An 18,484-nucleotide genomic window follows, 5' to 3' on the forward strand; every position below is an offset into this window, starting at 1 on the left:
CCAGCACTTTCATTTGGTAAGTCACATCATCTTTCTTTTTAGGTATATAAATTATTTATTATGTATATTTTCATGCACATAAAATATATATGTAATTTATGAAGGGAAAACATTGTTACCAAACTGTCATAAACGTTTAGACACATACAGACTATGTATTACACACACACACACACACACACACACACACACACACACACACACACACACACACAAAACAGTGAAACAATGGTAGCAAACAGGAAAGTTGTATTTATGGCTTATTGGTCTATGATTAAAATACTTCATCAGAATCTGAACTTGCAACAAGAATAAACAAGGCTCAATATTATAGAGAGAGAGAGAGAGAGAGAGAGAGAGAGCGCGGGGGGGGGGGGGGGGGGGCAAGAAGAGAGGGCCGAGGGGTTGGAGGAAATGGACATAGAAAATGGGAAGGAGGGAATGGAAAGAGAGAGGGAGCAGGAGGAGAAGGAGAGGAGAAGAGGAAAAGATGGACAGAGAGAAAGGGGAAGGTGGTGATGGACTGAGAGGGGGGGGGGGAGAGGGGGAAGCTGGAGATGGAGAGAGAGGAGGAGAAGATGGAGAGACAGAGAGAGAGAGAGAGAAAGGGAAGGACAAGGAGATGGACAGAGACAGGGGGAAGGACAAGGAGATGGACATAGACAGGGGAAGGAGCAGGACAAAGAAGGAGGAGGGGAGATAAGGAGATTAGGACATATATTCAATTCCCATATTATTTCTTTTCCATTAAAGCAGACTGAGCCACAGTAAAGGGTGGTTGGGTACAAGTAGTATAGTTACAAAATATGAAAGAAGATATCATCACATGTGATCGTTGCATCATTGAACTGATTATTTCCTACTAATTTACACATTAAGAATTAAACAAAATAAATTTCATTAGCGTGGGAATCTAGGGTTTCATACTGTGCTACCCAAACAAAGAGGAAATAGCCCAAATAACATTACTATCAAACAAAATGCAAATTACAGGTACAGTACAATCTCACATTATCAAGACTCGAAGAAGAAGGGAGGACTCATAGTTCTGTTATTTTAATGAAAAAAGATAGGAAAGGTATCTTTTTCTGTTATTTAAGATACACGGATGCACTTGAGCTTAAAATAAAAAGTTTTGCTGCAAACTGGTGTATGAATCTGGAAAGAACTTCATCAACTTTCAGTTGTTCTCATCTTCAGTAACTTAGATGTTCCAAGTTTTCAATCCACCATGACTTCTCTTTTGTGCATTACAAAAATGTTTGAAGATGGTGTGTAACTCATCAGGTATTTGTACATTTTTTTACCATGATTTTCTTTTTCACAAAAAAACCTGTTTTGTTCCTGGCAGCAGAGAATTAACGGTACTACCAGAAAGCAGAAAATCAGACTAATTTTTCACAAACAAAATATTTTATTTTACACCAACAACTTAAATATCCATTGTGAAAAATAGAGAACAATACCATATAAAACATTACACAAACAACAATATAAAAAATGTCAACAAATAATTTTAGAAAGAAATGCAGTTATAACTGGAGAAACCAAACATGTTACAACTTACAAATGATGGATACTATTTACAAACAATTCTTTTAAAAGCATTTATCCTGCATAGCACATTTTTTTCACACAATACTTTTCTTTCAAAGTAATATATATGAGTAGAAAAATTAGTGTTAATACCCACATTTTATAATGAAGGACGATGAGTATGTATGGCCTTCAGATCTGGCAAACTAGTCTACAGAGTTATCAGCAACAGCTATTTCATAACTGCCTTGCAAACATAGTTTCTCAAGGTTAAATATATTAATTGGGTGATTAACACCAAGACATATGAAGTCATTCATGCCACTCAAAACTGTATGCAAGATCAAATGCAATTCACTGACACAGACAAAAGAACATCGACATTAAAAAAAATGTGTTGAAAGGTTATAAAACTGAACAGGAAATACAGTGTTTGCAGCAGTAACATGCCCAGTCTTTACAGTTGAAAGAATGTGTATAACTTAAATAAGTACAGGGCACAGTGGTAAACATAAGTTATAGAAAGCCCCTTTTGACCAAAACTCAACACTTTTCCATCCACACCAGCCTTTACTTTGAACTATACTTAGGTCATCAACTCCTGTATAATGTGGATCTAGTATCAGAAACTTCAAATTCCCAGTTTCATTGCAATAGTGGACTCCTATGATTGTATGAGCCAAGACACCACCACCTGAAAGAGAGATTAATGTAAGGCATATAACCTCAAAAGAATTATAAATTTTATAAAACAGAATCATCCTGCCTCTCTCCTGCAAACCTGAACCACCAATGTAGCTCAGTCGTTTATGAATTACTGTTTTTAATGCTCTGCATAAGAATGCTTTCTGCATAAAGGCTGCAGGAACATTTCCAATCAGAAATGGGCTTCAAGTGCTGTGCTTACATCTACACTTTCTGCTCTCTATCTGGTAGGAATGTTCCACGGTATGTTGTCTGCAAACACCTTTAGCGTGGGAAATGGAAACTAGGTTGATGGTGGTCTTTTTAATAACAGCAAATTTCACTAAAAAAGTCTGAGCAAGTTCACCCAGGAATTAGAGATTAAATAAACAGATTACAATGTTTCTCTATCTCATTTTCCTGAAGAACTGCATTTATTAATCAACTGCTTCAGTGTGTAATATAAATGATTTTTCACAAAACTGAACATTCAGAAAAACAGTGCTTGCACAACTTCCCTTGGAACTGATCAATTTCTGATAACATATTCTGATATAAATTACATTTCATAGTTTGAAAGTTCCTCTCTAAACACTGATTACTCACAAGGGAACCTCCCCATCGCACCCCCCTCAGATTTAGTTATACGTTGGCACAGTGGATTGGCCTTGAAAAACTGTACACAGATCAATCGAGAAAACAGGAAGAAGTTGTGTGGAACTATGAAAAAAAGAAGCAAAATATACAAACTGAGTAGTCCATGCACAAGATAAGCAATATCAATGATACTGTGAGCTCAGGAGTGCTGTGGTCCCGTGGTTAGTGTGAGCAGCTGCGGAACGAGAGGTCCTTGGTTCAATTCTTCCCTCGAGTGAAAAGTTTACTTCCTTTATTTTCGCAAAGTTTATGTTATGTCCGTTCGTTCATTGACGTCTCTGTTCACTGTAATAAGTTTAGTGTCTGTGTTTTGCGACCGCACCGCAAAACCGTGCGATTAGTAGACGAAAGGATGTGCGTCTCCGAAAACATTTGATCGCAAGGTCGTAGATCAACCGATTCCTCCACAGGAAAACACATCTGATATATTCTATACGACAGTGGTGACGGCATTTGCGTCACATGACAGGAATATGTTGTCGACCCACCTAACTTGTACACTTGGCGAATGGGTAAAAATATTCTTCTACCTTGCCCGATATAGGTTTTCTTGTGGATGTGATAATCACGCCCAAAAAAAGTGATGAAAACATAAGAGTTTGTCACATAAACTGCAACAAATGAACGCAACAGTTTCACAGTTGCAGTTTTCCCTGTGCTCTGTCAAAACATATATTTTTAACATTTCCAAATTTTTCCGTGTGTAGCGTCCCCATACTATGGCGCAGTTACCTCGCATCGACGGACGGACAGATAATAATTGTCTGAAAATAAAAAATTAAAATTTTCACTCGAGGGAAGACTTGAACCAAGGACCTTTCGTTCTGCAGCCGCTCATGCTAACCACGGCGCTCTTGAGCTCACTTTATCCTTAATGTTGCCTATCTTGCGCATGGACTACTCAGTTTGTATATTTTGCTTATTTTTTTCGTAGCTCCACACAACTTCTTCCTGTTTTCTCGATTGATCTGTGTTCAGTTTTTCAAGGCCTATCCACTGTGCCAACTTATACCTAAATCTGAGGGGGGGTGCGATGGGGAGGTTCCCTTGTCAGAAGTATACAAAAATTTGGAAGCTCTGTTGGTTAATCACTTCTGCTGGGGTCAGTCTGTTAAAATAAAGGAAGATGAAGCTTAAGAAAGTTGAAAATTGGCAAATTCAAATATGTCCTATAACTACACTTAAGGCCAGCAAGTTTTAAGATTTGATCAATCTCTTATGCCACCAACAACATCTCTTTCATCAATAAGTATGATCTAACGGCGATTCCTTTTCCCTGCCACGCAGCAGCATTCATACGGAATCCGAGATATCACCATTGCCACGTAGACACAGTTCCTCGTGGTTCTGTTAATAGCACAAGACAAGAGTACAATGGGTGTGCCCTTTAGCAGAATTTTGCACTTAAATGTGTGTGCACCTCCACTTATCATCATTTACCTAGGTTTGCAGCAGTTTCATCAGGTACAGTGTTCAACTGCTTGCGTTATGGTTCTCTCTCATTTGTATTTGCTCTGGACTGATCTTACGACAAGAACTTAGTTGTTACTGACTACTTGTAACTGCCATTTTTCCACTTGTCACCTCAACATTTAGTGCTGAGTGATACTGAACAAGATTACCTACACCGAGTACGAATAGGTAACAGGATTTAATGTTATGTCGACTACGAGGTCATTAGGCAGGAAGTACAAGCAAGAATTGGGGCAGTATGGGGAAGAAAATCAACCAAGTCCTTTTCAAAGGAACGATTTTTGACTTAAACAACTTTGGAGAACCTTAATTTATATTGCCAAATAGTGATTTAAATCTCTGAATCCAAAATGCATGTTCAGTATCCTAACAGCTGCACCATCTCACTCCATATATTTAGCCAACCACCTTAAGAAGTTACACGAGAAAAGTGTGCACTAAGAAATGACCGGTGGTTGCTGACAGCTGAAAGGCACAATTGCAAAGTCACAGATTTTGAAAAGTTCATTCAACATTGCAGTTTCTTACAAGGACCAACAGCTGACAAATATAAATAATTACAGAAAATAATCTATAATGTCAGTTTTGATACTCAATATGACTGTCTTCATTGAGTACCAAACAATAGTGTCAACAAAATCTGAAGACAATGAAAACAAATGTTCCAAAACTTGTTGCAATAATGTAATATATTCAATATTTTACACAACAGACCTGTTTCGGCTTAATTGCCATTACTGAGTGAAGTGCGAAAGTAACACCAATAAGATTATCTACACAAAAATCATGGCGGTTTTATGTTTACATTTGGATTGGTACTTATGTTGAGTAGGAAATGACAACCATACTGAACCTATAGTAATTTTTTTTCCTCACAAGTTTACGTAAGTATGATATTTTGTAGTTAAAAAATGAAAAAAATATATTTTTGACAAATATTTTGACAGTTATTTACTATGATGCTATGTGTTTACAAAGTATGTACAGCTTTAGTTTGGGAATGTTCATAATTATTCGTTTCGGTATTCTGTTTAGTTTCTAACACAGTTTCAGTTTCCTCAGCTTTGTACTGTTGAGTTTTCAGATGTACATAGAAGCTTGATGGATTACTATCACTGTTTCTACGGTGTCTTTAAACATCCATCATTTATGTATAAATAATCTTACCAATGCTATTTTTGCAGGTCACTTGATAATGGCAATTAAACTGAAACAGGTCTGCCTTGTAAAATATTGAATATACAGTATTACCTTATTGCAGCTAGTTTTAGTGCTTTCATTTTCATTATGTCAAAGTACACTATGCTGTGGGCCCAACGGAATGTAAGAGCTGAAGAAGTGGCCACAATCAATAAATAATCAATAACTCATGAAAAGTGGCTCTATTAATCAATATCTTCCCTCTATTCATCTTTTGAATCATTTGACTATCATTCTGATGCTGTTAGTTGCTCTTTTCTTTCAACTGACTTTGGCTCTTCCTTTCACTTCAGTTATAGTCTAGAAAACTGATCTGTATCTGTCTTATTACAGTCTTCTTTCTCTGCCCTTTCCCAGCATCCCTTTTCCTCTTTTCTACTTCTCAAGTGCTTACACTCTATAACTGAATTGCTTCTCCCCCCTTTCCTGATAAAGCTTGCTCATTATCAGCATTCCTTTTCCTGCAGGACAACTCTTAAGAATGCGGTATTCTTGTGACATGACTCTACAGAAATTTGCACAGACTGAAGGAATGCAAAGAGCTAAGCATCCTACTGAAGGCTGCTCTTATGCGAGAAATCCGACAGCAATGCACTACTACGTGGTAAGTGCCACAGCATAAAGTCACAGACTCATTCACGATCAGCCACTACTTCTGCACCATGTAGCAGCCTAAAGTATCACCTCACTATCTAGAACAACATGAATTCGCTCATTTCACTGTCTGCTCTCCTGAATTAATTTGGGTTTTCTGTATGATAATTGTTTGCTGTGTCTCCGGACTTTAGTGTGGCCACTGTGTGACACTTCTCTACTCTCCACTTGATATTATTTACTTTACAATATTTAGTACTTTCTAAAATCGCTTGATCATATTTAAAATATTTCATGTTAATGTATTCTGCATTATTGGAAATTATAGTTTGTTCCCTATAAAACAATAACAAAGAAATCACAATGATATAAAACCCTACCTTTGTCTTTTAGGTTCTTAGACACGGACTTGGCTTTCTTAGCTGAATATGTCATCTTAGAGGCTACTGAGCTTGTGCAAAGTGACTTTTCATCTTTCATCTCCATGGGCTAATGAATTCTTATGAGAATAAGGGCAGAGGTGAACTTACGGCTATACACCAAACACGTTAATATTTACCATTTAAAATGTGAATCAATTAAATAGATGCATCTAGTAGTTTTTTACTGAGCCGAGGTGAACTTAAGGCTATACGCCAAACACATTAATATTTACCATGTAAAAATGTGAATCAATTAAATAGATGTATCTAGTAGTTTTGTACTGAGCTAACTAAATTCATACCTATCATTACTGGAGTTCCATGAGTTCTGAAGTGTTCCAGTAACTCCCCTCCTTGATATGCAAGCTCCTCTCCAGAGCTCACTGATAAAATTCTTGAAGTCACACCCAGTACTGTTTCCAAGTAAAAGCTGACTTCAGTGGAGCCAATCCACTGCTTTGATCCAATAAATGATGATGGTTTATCACCTATTGAAACAAGGCATTCTTGAATTTCCTTGTGCGTTGGCACTGGTTTGTCAGTATAGCCTTGCCACCTGCAATCAGAAATTGATGTTTTTATTTCATCTCTGCCTTGTAACAGCTAATGTCTTCATGCTCTACAGTTCTGATCACTTTTGTGAAAGAAAGTTTAACTACATAAAATGTGTACTTTACAGTCACAATATTGAATCACAGAATGTTACATAATATACCTGAACCATGACACCACTGTTTGAAGTGATCTATAGGCACATCCCCATCCATCATCATCCATTCGGTCTTGCATGTAATGATGATAACTATAAAGCCCCCGAACAACAGCCACTTCTCCACCTTTAACTATAAATTTGTACTGCATTAGACTTCATATAAGACAAGTGTTAAACAAATCATTGTATGAACTACTGTCAAATAACTACTATTACCAATATTTGCTAAATGATGTTAAATGGCACACAATATATTTACCTCCTGAAGGATTGAGGCCTTCATGTGGATTAATCAGTGGAAACGGTTTTGGTAAATCATCACGGAAAACAAATGCATTTGCCCGCCGGAAGAAAGGCTTATCATCTGGGAGATGAAATTGTTGATGCAAAACCGATCGAATCTGTGCTGAACAGAGACACAGAGTTATTACTGTCATATTACAGCATTCAGAATGCATATAAAGGAACAAAAAGACATACTTTAAGTAATGCACAACTGTCAAAATGCCATGAAGTGATGAGTCTCAATCTGGCACAAACCTTTTTTTCCTCCAGCAAGTTTTGTTGTAAAGGACACACTGCTGTGATCTGAAAGCTTCATTCGCCATTAATTATGCATTTCAATTTCACACATTATTTGCTCAACAGCTCTGAGTGAATGAGTTAACAACTGAAGTCTCAACAGATGTACTAATATTTTATTCTCTCTATAGAAGTCAATTACAGCAGTGCTCTTTCCACAACATCATAAACATTCTTATCATGCTGTCTCAATCTTCTGTATCAAAATACTGTACTGTTAGGCAGCAAGGTTCTCTTTGAGGTAGAGAGGAAAGCACGTGGACTTTTAATGTGGGAACCATTCAAAAGCTGAAAGCTGCTCAGTGAAGAATGGAGAGGTGTATGTTCAAAATTACCTTAAGAGACATGGAAAACAAACACATGGACCAGAAGATGGACAGGAGTCAAAGACTTACACATGACTGTAAATGGCCCCACACACAAGCGATGGATTACTCGCAATTTTGGCAGCAAGATTACCTGCAATAAAGCCTTGCTTTCTTTGTAAAATGTTTTGATGATTTTGACAAGAGGTTTAGGATACAATATATAGGGTGATTTAACACTGTCATCACCCATTTAAATTCCTAAGTTGCAGCAGACAGATAAGCTGTCAGAAAGGGTATTATATATTTGATATATATAGTGTTACTCATTTGACATTTAAATTAATGAGGGAGAGCATATGAAGATCAGAAGATGTCCTCATAAACATTCACAGTATTATTCGAAAATATTATGCCTTGGAGTAGCATCACAGGAACTGTTGGAGCACTAAAAGAATAATAACTAATAATAATTTATAACTTTTTTGTGGTATCCTTTGTAGGAGAGCAAACTACACTTACAAAAATCTAAAACTAGTTTGGACATCCGATTGGGTGAAAAATTTAATGTTGCCTTCATTTATTTCACTGAGTATCCCAGCTTAATATCAAAACAAGGAAGCAAAAATATTCTGCCTTTATTTAGAAAAATATTGAAGACTTATTGAAACTTGTTTGATTCTGCACCTGCCATTTTCTCTGCACTTCAACTAATTAGTTAAGCACTGTTTATGAGACTATTCTAATATATCTAAAAACAAAGATGATGAGACTTACCAAACAAAAGCGCTGGCAGGTCGATAGACACACAAACAAACACAAACATACACACAAAATTCAAGCTTTCGCAACAAACGGTTGCTTCGTCAGGAAAGAGGGAAGGAGAGGGAAAGACGAAAGGATGTGGGTTTTAAGGGAGAGGGTAAGGAGTCATTCCAATCCCGGGAGCGGAAAGACTTACCTTAGGGGGAAAAAAGGACAGGTATACACTCGCGCACACACACACATATCCATCCGCACATACACAGACACAAGCAGACATTTGTAAAGGCAAAGAGTTTGGGCAGAGATGTCAGTCGAGGCAGAAGTACAGAGGCAAAGATGTTGTTGAAAGACAGGTGAGGTATGAGCGGCGGCAAATTGAAATTAGAAATTAGCGGAGATTGAGGCCTGGCGGATAGCGAGAAGAGAGGATATGCTGAAGGGCAAGTTCCCATCTCTGGAGTTCTGACAGGTTGGTGTTAGTGGGAAGTATCCAGATAACCCGGACGGTGTAACACTGTGCCAAGATGTGCTGGCCGTGCACCAAGGCATGTTTAGCCACTGGGTGATCCTCATTACCAACAAACACTGTCTGCCTGTGTCCATTCATGCGAATGGACAGTTTGTTGCTGGTCATTCCCACATAGAAGGCTTCACAGTGTAGGCAGGTCAGTTGGTAAATCACGTGGGTGCTTTCACACGTGGCTCTGCCTTTGATTGTGTAGACCTTCTGGGTTACAGGACTGGAGTAGGTGGTGGTGGGAGGGTGCATGGGACAGGTTTTACACTGGGGGTGGTTACAAGGGTAGGAGCCAGAGGGTAGGGAAGGTGGTTTGGGGATTTCGTAGGGATGAACTAAGAGGTTACGAAGGTTAGGTGGACGGCGGAAAGACACTCTTGGTGGAGTGGGGAGGATTTCATGAAGGATGGATCTCATTTCAGGGCAGGATTTGAGGAAGTCGTATCCCTGCTGGAGAGCCACATTCAGAGTCTGATCCAGTCCTGGAAAGTATCCTGTCACAAGTGGGGCACTTTTGGGGTTCTTCTGTGGGAGGTTCCGGGTTTGAGGAGATGAGGAAGTGGCTCTGGTTATTTGCTTCTGTACCAGGTCGGGAGGGTAGTTGCAGGATGCGAAAGCTGTTTTCAGGTTGTTGGTGTAATGGTTCAAGGATTCCGGACTGGAGCAGATTCGTTTGCCACGAAGACCTAGGCTGTAGGGAAGGGACCGTTTGATGTGGAATGGGTGGCAGCTGTCATAATGGAGGTACTGTTGCTTGTTGGTGGGTTTGATGTGGACGGACATGTGAAGCTGGCCATTGGACAGGTGGAGGTCAACGTCAAGGAAAGTGGCATGGGATTTGGAGTAGGACCAGGTGAATCTGATGGAACCAAAGGAGTTGAGGTTGGAGAGGAAATTCTGGAGTTCTTCTTCACTGTGAGTCCAGATCATGAAAATGTCATCAATAAATCTGTACCAAACTTTGGGTTGGCAGGCCTGGGTAACCAAGAAGGCTTCCTCTAAGCGACCCATGAATAGGTTGGCGTACGAGGGGGCCATCCTGGTACCCATGGCTGTTCCCTTTAATTGTTGGTATGTCTGGCCTTCAAAAGTGAAGAAGTTGTGGGTCAGGATGAAGCTGGCTAAGGTAATGAGGAAAGAGGTTTTAGGTAGGGTGGCAGGTGATCGGCGTGAAAGGAAGTGCTCCATCGCAGCGAGGCCCTGGACATGCGGAATATTTGTGTATAAGGAAGTGGCATCAATGGTTACAAGGATGGTTTCCGGGGGTAACAGACTGGGTAGGGATTCCAGGCGCTCGAGAAAGTGGTTGGTGTCTTTGATGAAGGATGGGAGACTGCATGTAATGGGTTGAAGGTGTTGATCTACGTAGGCAGAGATGCGTTCTGTGGGGGCTTGGTAACCAGCTACAATGGGACGGCCGGGATGATTGGGTTTGTGAATTTTAGGAAGAAGGTAGAAGGTAGGGGTGCGGGGTGTTGGTGGGGTCAGGAGGTTGATGGAGTCAGGTGAAAGGTTTTGTAGGGGGCCTAAGGTTCTGAGGATTCCTTGAAGCTCTGCCTGGACTTCAGGAATGGGATTACCTTGGCAAACTTTGTTAGTAGTGTTGTCTGAAAGCTGACGCAGTCCCTCAGCCACATACTCCCGACGATCAAGTACCACGGTTGTGGAACCCTTGTCCGCCGGAAGAATGACGATGGATCGGTCAGCCTTCAGATCACGGATAGCCTGGGCTTCAGCAGTGGTGATGTTGGGAGTAGGATTAAGGTTTTTTAAGAAGGATTAGAGGCAAGGCTGGAAGTCAGAAATTCCTGGAAGGTTTGGAGAGGGTGATTTTGAGGAAGAGGAGGTGGGTCCCGCTGTGACAGAGGACGGAACTGTTCCAGGCAGGGTTCAATTTGGATAGTGTCTTAGGGAGTTGGATCATTAGGAGTAGGATTAGGATCATTTTTCTTCGTGGCAAAGTGATATTTCCAGCAGAGAGTACGGGTGTAGGACAGTAAATCTTTGACGAGGGCTGTTTGGTTGAATCTGGGAGTGGGGCTGAAGGTGAGGCCTTTGGATAGGACAGAGGTTTCGGATTGGGAGAGAGGTTTGGAGGAAAGGTTAACTACTGAATTAGGGTGTTGTGGTGCCAGATTGTGTTGATTGGAATTTTCGAGGTTTTGGAGGGAGTGGAGCTGGAAGTGGGAGATTGAGTAGATGGGAGAGACTGGGTTTGTGTGCAATGAGAGGAGCTTGAGGTTTGCTGGAAAGGTTGTGAAGGGTGAGTGAGTTGCCTTTCCGGAGGTGGGAAACCAGGAGATTGGATAGTTTTTTAAGGTGGAGGGTGGCATGCTGTTCTAATTTGCAGTTGGCCTGTAGGAGGATGCTCTGAACAGCCGGTGTGGATGTGGGAGAGGAAAGATTCAGGACTTTTATTAAGGATAGGAGTTGACGGGTGTGTTCATTGGCTGAGTTGATGTGTAGGTGAAGGATTAGGTGAGTGAGGGCAATGGATTGTTCAGTTTGGAACTGGTATAGGGACTGATGGAAAGAAGGGTTGCAGCCAGAGATGGGAACTTTAAGTGTGAGGCCTTTGGGGGTAATGCCAAATGTCAGACAAGCCTGAGAAAATAAAATATGGGAGTGTAATCTGGCTAGGGCAAAGGCATGTTTGCGGAGGAAATGTAAATAAAACTTAATGGGGTCATTGTGGAGGTGTTGTGAGGGTGACATGGTATTAGAAGGTGGAAAGTGTAACATGAGGCTGAAATGAAAATGAAAATAAATATAAAAATATATGGGGAGAGATAAAGGTGAACTAGAAAGCAAATGGAGATCTGGTGTGAAAAAAGGCGAAAAAGTGTTGGTTAGAGCTGGGCTATGTTGATCCTGTGGTGAACTTGTGTAGGTAGACAATGATGTGCATAAAGGTTAGGTGGTTGTGTTGCCGCCAAAACACGTTAAAGGGAGGAGAAATTCGGGAAAATTTCGAAAAAACTACGTGTAGATGTATTAAAGGAAGTGGTTTTGTGGTGGCAGATTATGAAAATGAGGCTAACAATAGTCTGACGAAGAAATAATGACGTTAAAACCTGTGGGAAGCGGCTAAAAATGATCGGTGATGTGAGAAAAACAGAATTGGAAATAAAGCAAAAGTTATTAGAACTAGCCGAAAAGGTTGTTTAATAGGAGAAAGGAACTGTTTGTGAACTAGAAACGGTGGATTTTAAAGCAGTGGTAGTGTTGAAAGCGGAAAAAAAAATTTTTTTTTTGTTATGGTTTGGAAGTGGGTTACGTATTATTACGTATTACGTATTATTGAGTATATATCGGCGGGATAAAATTGTATAGTAGATTATGGTAAAAAGGAGAAGGTGAATACAAAGTGAAACTACTGGCAAAAACAGAAGGAGGAAATAAAACGACAGAAAAGACTTCGAAATGCAACAGTGACAATAACAAACGTAATTGTTGGGTTCAAATTAATGATATGAATATAATAGAGGGAAACATTCCACATGGGAAAAATATATCTAAAAACAAAGATGATGAGACTTACCAAACAAAAGCGATGGCAGGTCGATAGATACACAAACAAACACAAACATACACACGAAATTCAAGCTTTCGCAACAAACGGTTGCTTCGTTAGGAAAGAGGGAAGGAGAGGGAAAGACGAAAGGATGTGGGTTTTAAGGGAGAGGGTAAGGAGTCATTCCAATCCTGGGAGCAGAAAGACTTACCTTAGGGGGAAAAAAGGACAGGTATACACTCGCACACACACACATATCCATCCGCACATACACAGACACAAGCAGACATTTGTAAAGGCAAAGAGTTTGGGCAGAGATGTCAGTCGAGGCGGAAGTACAGAGGCAAAGATGTTGTTGAAAGACAGGTGAGGTATGAGCGGCGGCAAATTGAAATTAGAAATTAGCGGAGATTGAGGCCTGGCGGATAGCGAGAAGAGAGGATATGCTGAAGGGCAAGTTCCCATCTCTGGAGTTCTGACAGGTTGGTGTTAGTGGGAAGTATCCAGATAACCTGGACGGTGTAACACTGTGCCAAGATGTGCTGGCCGTGCACCAAGGCATGCTTAGCCACTGGGTGATCCTCATTACCAACAAACACTGTCTGCCTGTGTCCATTCATGCGAATGGACAGTTTGTTGCTGGTCATTCCCACATAGAAGGCTTCACAGTGTAGGCAGGTCAGTTGGTAAATCACGTGGGTGCTTTCACACGTGGCTCTGCCTTTGATCGTGTAGACCTTCTGGGTTACAGGACTGGAGTAGGTGGTGGTGGGAGGGTGCATGGGACAGGTTTTACACTGGGGGCGGTTACAAGGGTAGGAGCCAGAGGGTAGGGAAAGTAGTTTGGGGATTTCGTAGGGATGAACTAAGAGGTTATGAAGGTTAGGTGGACGGCGGAATACATTCTAATGAATGCTATTAGTGCTTCACAGTGATAACTGAGTTTGTCCTCACATAGCAGAAAGCATAAAACATTTATTGTGTACTACAAAATGGAGTATTTTGTATCAATACATGATATCTATGGTAATGGAAAGTCATGATAGAATGTAAATATAGGAGAACTGTTGAGTTGTCAATAGGCACATAAGCAAGACAAACTTTGCTAGCATTCAGAGGAAGTCTTTTATAAGCTACGACATCCCCCCCACCTTGCCTTCAACACACACATAGTAGCAGATGGAGTCATCGACAGCCATGTAAATCAAACTGAAAATTTGCTTTTTTGAGCTAAAGGGCATGCCCCCTCCCCCGCCAGGCTGGTGTTTTTTATACTTTGGTCACTAGATTGCCTTTGTTGTTGGTCTTATTTAATGTTTATGATTTTTCTAACACTTTATATTTCCCTTTATTGGTTGATTTCGGTTCTTATTATTTTATATATTTATAATTTTGCGCCCCCCCCCCCCCCCCCGCCCCCCACACACAAACACTCACACACTCTCACTCACTCACTCACTGTGCTGGTTGAATATACTCTGTGTGTGTGTGTGTGTGTGGGGGGGGGGGGGGGGGATGTGTGCACTTCAGCTTGGGAGGAAAAAGAAAAAAGAGGTGGTTTTCAGTTTGATTTATGTGCCTGTCAATGCCTCAACACCTCTAGTATTTTGTTAATTGAAACCTTTAATCCTAAATATATAGACAATTTCTATACCAAAATGAAGTATTTACTATTGGCTCAGAGTACTCAATGATAAAATATTGAATTTAAATGGCTTCAAGATAAAGAAGTCCTCAAAACTCAATGAGATTTAATTTTACAAATATTAAAAACTTCAAAGGAAAATGAAAAGTTATGAAAAACTTGATTCTTACAAAGGTCATCATCTTTTGAGTTTTTGGGGTACACCAAAGTCACAAAATGGCTAAAGTTCTTGGGCATAAAGTGAAATGGTAATGGCAATGAAAATCTTGAGCTGTCTCCTGAATCATGGGATAGCTGCTTAATTAAAGAATCTTCTGATAACTGGAGACTGGCCTTCACACTCTTCTGCAAGCATTTGTACAGGTCCTGAAGGGAACTCTTGCGGTTTACCATAGACAGACCATCTATGTGGATCCATATCTTCAAACACTCATAATGTTCTGAAAATTAACAAATGTTACAGTGGTGAATAAACAAATTCTATGCATAACAAAGAAGATATAGGTATTCTTGAGTTGATTGCTGCCTAAAAAGCAACTAAAATAAAACTAATAATTTTTTTAAACCATTCATCTTTTGTCTTAGGTAAGACACAACAAAATAAAACCAGTGTAATAATTGTTATTAATTTTCATTTGTTCCTTTGCCAAGCTTCGCCTTATTGTCACTGGCAAGCAATCTTCCTCCTGGTGAAGAAAATATGGCAGCTGCTAATTATAAATCATAGTGCAGAAATTAACGGTTATTAAGTAATTTTTTTCCACAAGGAATGAATTTGTATTACTTTCGTAATGACATGACTAAAAAAACCTGTAGTATTTCTAAGAAAGGATTTGCAGCCACCAGTCACTATTTACGTTCTCATTTTTTAATTCATTAACCGGTGTTGGCTTCAGCTGCTTTTGCACCTAACCTACGTACAGCAGGTACACATTTAGATTTAGACAATGTAAGGCAAAGAGAAGCCCTATGTCTGCTTCCTTTTTATAAGTTTGGCTAAAGAAATCCTGGCAGAATGCAATGCACAGTCTGTACCTCTGAGTCACAAGTGACATTATAGCATAAAAATGTACACAATTGAGCAGGAATCAAAAGTTGGAATTGATTTCGACATTATCAATTGCAGCAAAATTTTTAGCAGTAAACGGTGCTAGTTTTCGTACAATATAATATCTCTGGAAATTAATAATGCTACAGATGTTCTTTGCATTAAAAAACATATCTAAAAATAGACATTTCCATATGATTTCTAGTAAAATGTAAGAACTGAGCTTCTTATTTTTTCATCAAAGTATAAGATTGTTCCAGAATCAGCGATTGGTCACAGTTCCAGAAAATGTGGACACCACCCACAAAATTGTTTCTGGTAGGAAAACCAGTTACAAAGCCCTAGTTGTCATAGTAATGTCTCGTTTTGTCGTCAAAGAGGTACTTAGGATGTGTAATATAACAACTGTTTTACATACACACATACAAGTGACAAGTGTGCGTGCGCACACCCACACCCACCCACCCACACACCCACACACCCACCCACCCACCCACCCACCCACCCACACACACACACACACACACACACACACACACACACACACACAGAGAGAGAGAGAGAGAGAGAGAGAGAGAGAGAGAGAGAGAGAAGCGGGGAGGGGGGCGGGGGCGGGGGCGGGGGCGGGGGCGAGGGAGAGGAGGAGGAGGAGAAGAAATCATTTACTTAAAGCTAGTTTGAACTCCAAAATGCTTTCTTAGGTATGGTTCTATAAGAGCATTTGTGAACTGGTGCTCACTGCAAAAGTCAGATGTTTGTGCTTCTACAGCCACATGTAGAGCAGTGCCTGGAGTGGAGTGCTGACCTTGGGATGTTCCATTGTTTTCGTATGCAGTACCAGAGTGAGAGAGAGATTACTTCTCTGGTGTAATGCATCATAAAAAATTTTCTGTTTAATATGAATGTTAATGCTGTAAAAATTCATCAGGCCCTCCCTTTGTGACGGGAGGTTGAGAAAGGATGAAAGTGTTGAAAATATGGTCCACTTAGATGTCCCCATACCATCATGACAATGCAGGTGACTGGTGATTAACTGTCCTTGAAATCTCTCTGACACTTTAAATCAGTTATAGAAATGTTCAGTCAGTCATTTAGCACAAGTCAGGATTTCAGAAATTGTCATCTCATTAGTTGCAAACTTTTCAAAATAACAAAGAAAAAAAGAGAGCTACTTGAGCTCCTGTTTCTCACACACTTCTCATGAGAAATGAGGGCAACGGTGATGCTTTTTGGCAAACAATGTCACATGTGACATGTGGTACCACCACTACAACACCCCTAAACTGAAGAAAGCCAATACAGAGCAGAAAAGGAGTGTTGAGGGGGCACTGGTGAGAGCCAATTCATGGTTGAAGGCTGGCATAGTCATTCCCTTGAACAACGATGTAATCTGGAGGCGGTGGGGAAGGGAAAGAAGGGAGTGTAATGTATGGTGAGGAGAGAGAGAGAGAGAGAGAGAGAGAGAGAGAGAGAGAGAGAGACGAATGCTGTCTGGTGGAGTGTGCAGGAACTAGACTGCCAAAAGGTGCGGCGTCAGGAGGTTGTGGGCAGGGATGTGGGGGAAAAAAGGAACAAAAAAGGCGACAAGTGGGGAAAGACGGGAGGATTCATTAACAAAGGCTGCCACTCTCAATCCCACTCCCTTGCCACAAGGATCATATCCCTGTGGAAGACCCATGTGCAAAACCTGCCCACAATACACACCCACCCAGCACTTTCTATTCCAGTCCTGTCACAGGTTTTCCTACCCCATCAGGGGCGGCCATCTGTGAAAGCAGCCATGTCATTTATCTGCTCTGCTGCAATCATTGCACAGCTTTTTCTATTGGTATGACTACCACCCAGTTGTTGATGAGGATGAAAGGCCACCGGTCTTGGGAGCAAAGTAGACCACCCTATGGCACAACATGCAGCTGAACGTAACACATTTGAATTGAATGGCTGCTTCACTACCCGAGTCATCTGTATCCTTCCCCCCCCCCCCCCCCCCCCCCCACCAGATTTTCTGAACTGTGCGGATGGGAGTTATCCTTACAACACATTCTCCACTCCTGTGATTATACCGGCCTCAACCTACAGTAGCATACTGTCCCCACACCCTCCACACAAGTTTCCACCCCCACTGTCCTATCATCGCCTCCCATTCTTATCTCCTACCCTGTTTATTTGCAGCCCTCTGCCAATGTGTCCTCCCATCTTTCCCTGCTCCTCTCCTTTTTCGCTCCTTTTTCCCCACCTCTTAGACCCATAACCTCGTGACACTGCATCTGTTGACAGTCTAGTCCCTGCACACTCCACCAGACAGCATTCGTCTCTTTCCCAATCCGTACACCACAATTCGTTCCCCTTCCCCACCCCCTCCAGATAGCTGCTTGCATCCCATGTGATGTTGCATTCTGGCCCGAGATGGTGGAGTTGGCAGTCGTGTGTGCATGAGGTTGCTTGCTTGTGTGTGTGTGTGTGTGTGTGTGTGTGTGTGTGTGTGTGTGCGTGCGTGTGCGCGCACCTCTTTATTGATGAAAGCTATGGGTGAAAGCACTATGTGAGTGCCTTTTAATTGCACCTCTCTGCAACTTGATGTGTCTTTTTTACAGTAAGTAGCAATCTAACTTTTCCTTCATTGTCCTACCTGAAGTTTCCATTGTTTGATCATTCCCTTGAACACCTAGTCTACAGGTCACACTTGTCACTATGTAACTTTCACACAGTTTGCGGCAATGAAGGAAGTTTGTGATCGACAGAACTTCATGACCAATGCATATGTATAAAAACTTCTGCCCAACTGGCTTAAGTCTAGTTCTCATACTTGATCTGAAAATGGGATTAAAAC

General features: G+C 40.8%; 1 protein-coding gene across 1 annotated transcript in view; it reads right to left on the minus strand.

Moving 5' to 3' along the window:
• Positions 1-1,408: 1,408 nt before the first annotated feature.
• LOC126095258 (ufm1-specific protease 2) overlaps positions 1,409-18,484 on the minus strand; it is an 81,175-nt gene continuing 64,099 nt past the window's right edge. Inside the window, exons 6-10 of the mRNA XM_049910014.1 lie at positions 14,777-15,046; positions 7,538-7,684; positions 7,282-7,408; positions 6,869-7,122; positions 1,409-2,230 (exon numbers count right to left, since the gene is read on the minus strand). Coding sequence (XP_049765971.1) covers positions 2,019-2,230; positions 6,869-7,122; positions 7,282-7,408; positions 7,538-7,684; positions 14,777-15,046 — 1,010 coding nt within the window. The 3' untranslated portion in view covers positions 1,409-2,018. The remainder of the gene's footprint in view (positions 2,231-6,868; positions 7,123-7,281; positions 7,409-7,537; positions 7,685-14,776; positions 15,047-18,484) is intronic.

This window comes from Schistocerca cancellata, chromosome 8 (assembly GCF_023864275.1).
Source record: "Schistocerca cancellata isolate TAMUIC-IGC-003103 chromosome 8, iqSchCanc2.1, whole genome shotgun sequence".
In the NCBI taxonomy this organism is placed as follows: Eukaryota; Metazoa; Arthropoda; class Insecta; order Orthoptera; family Acrididae; genus Schistocerca; species Schistocerca cancellata.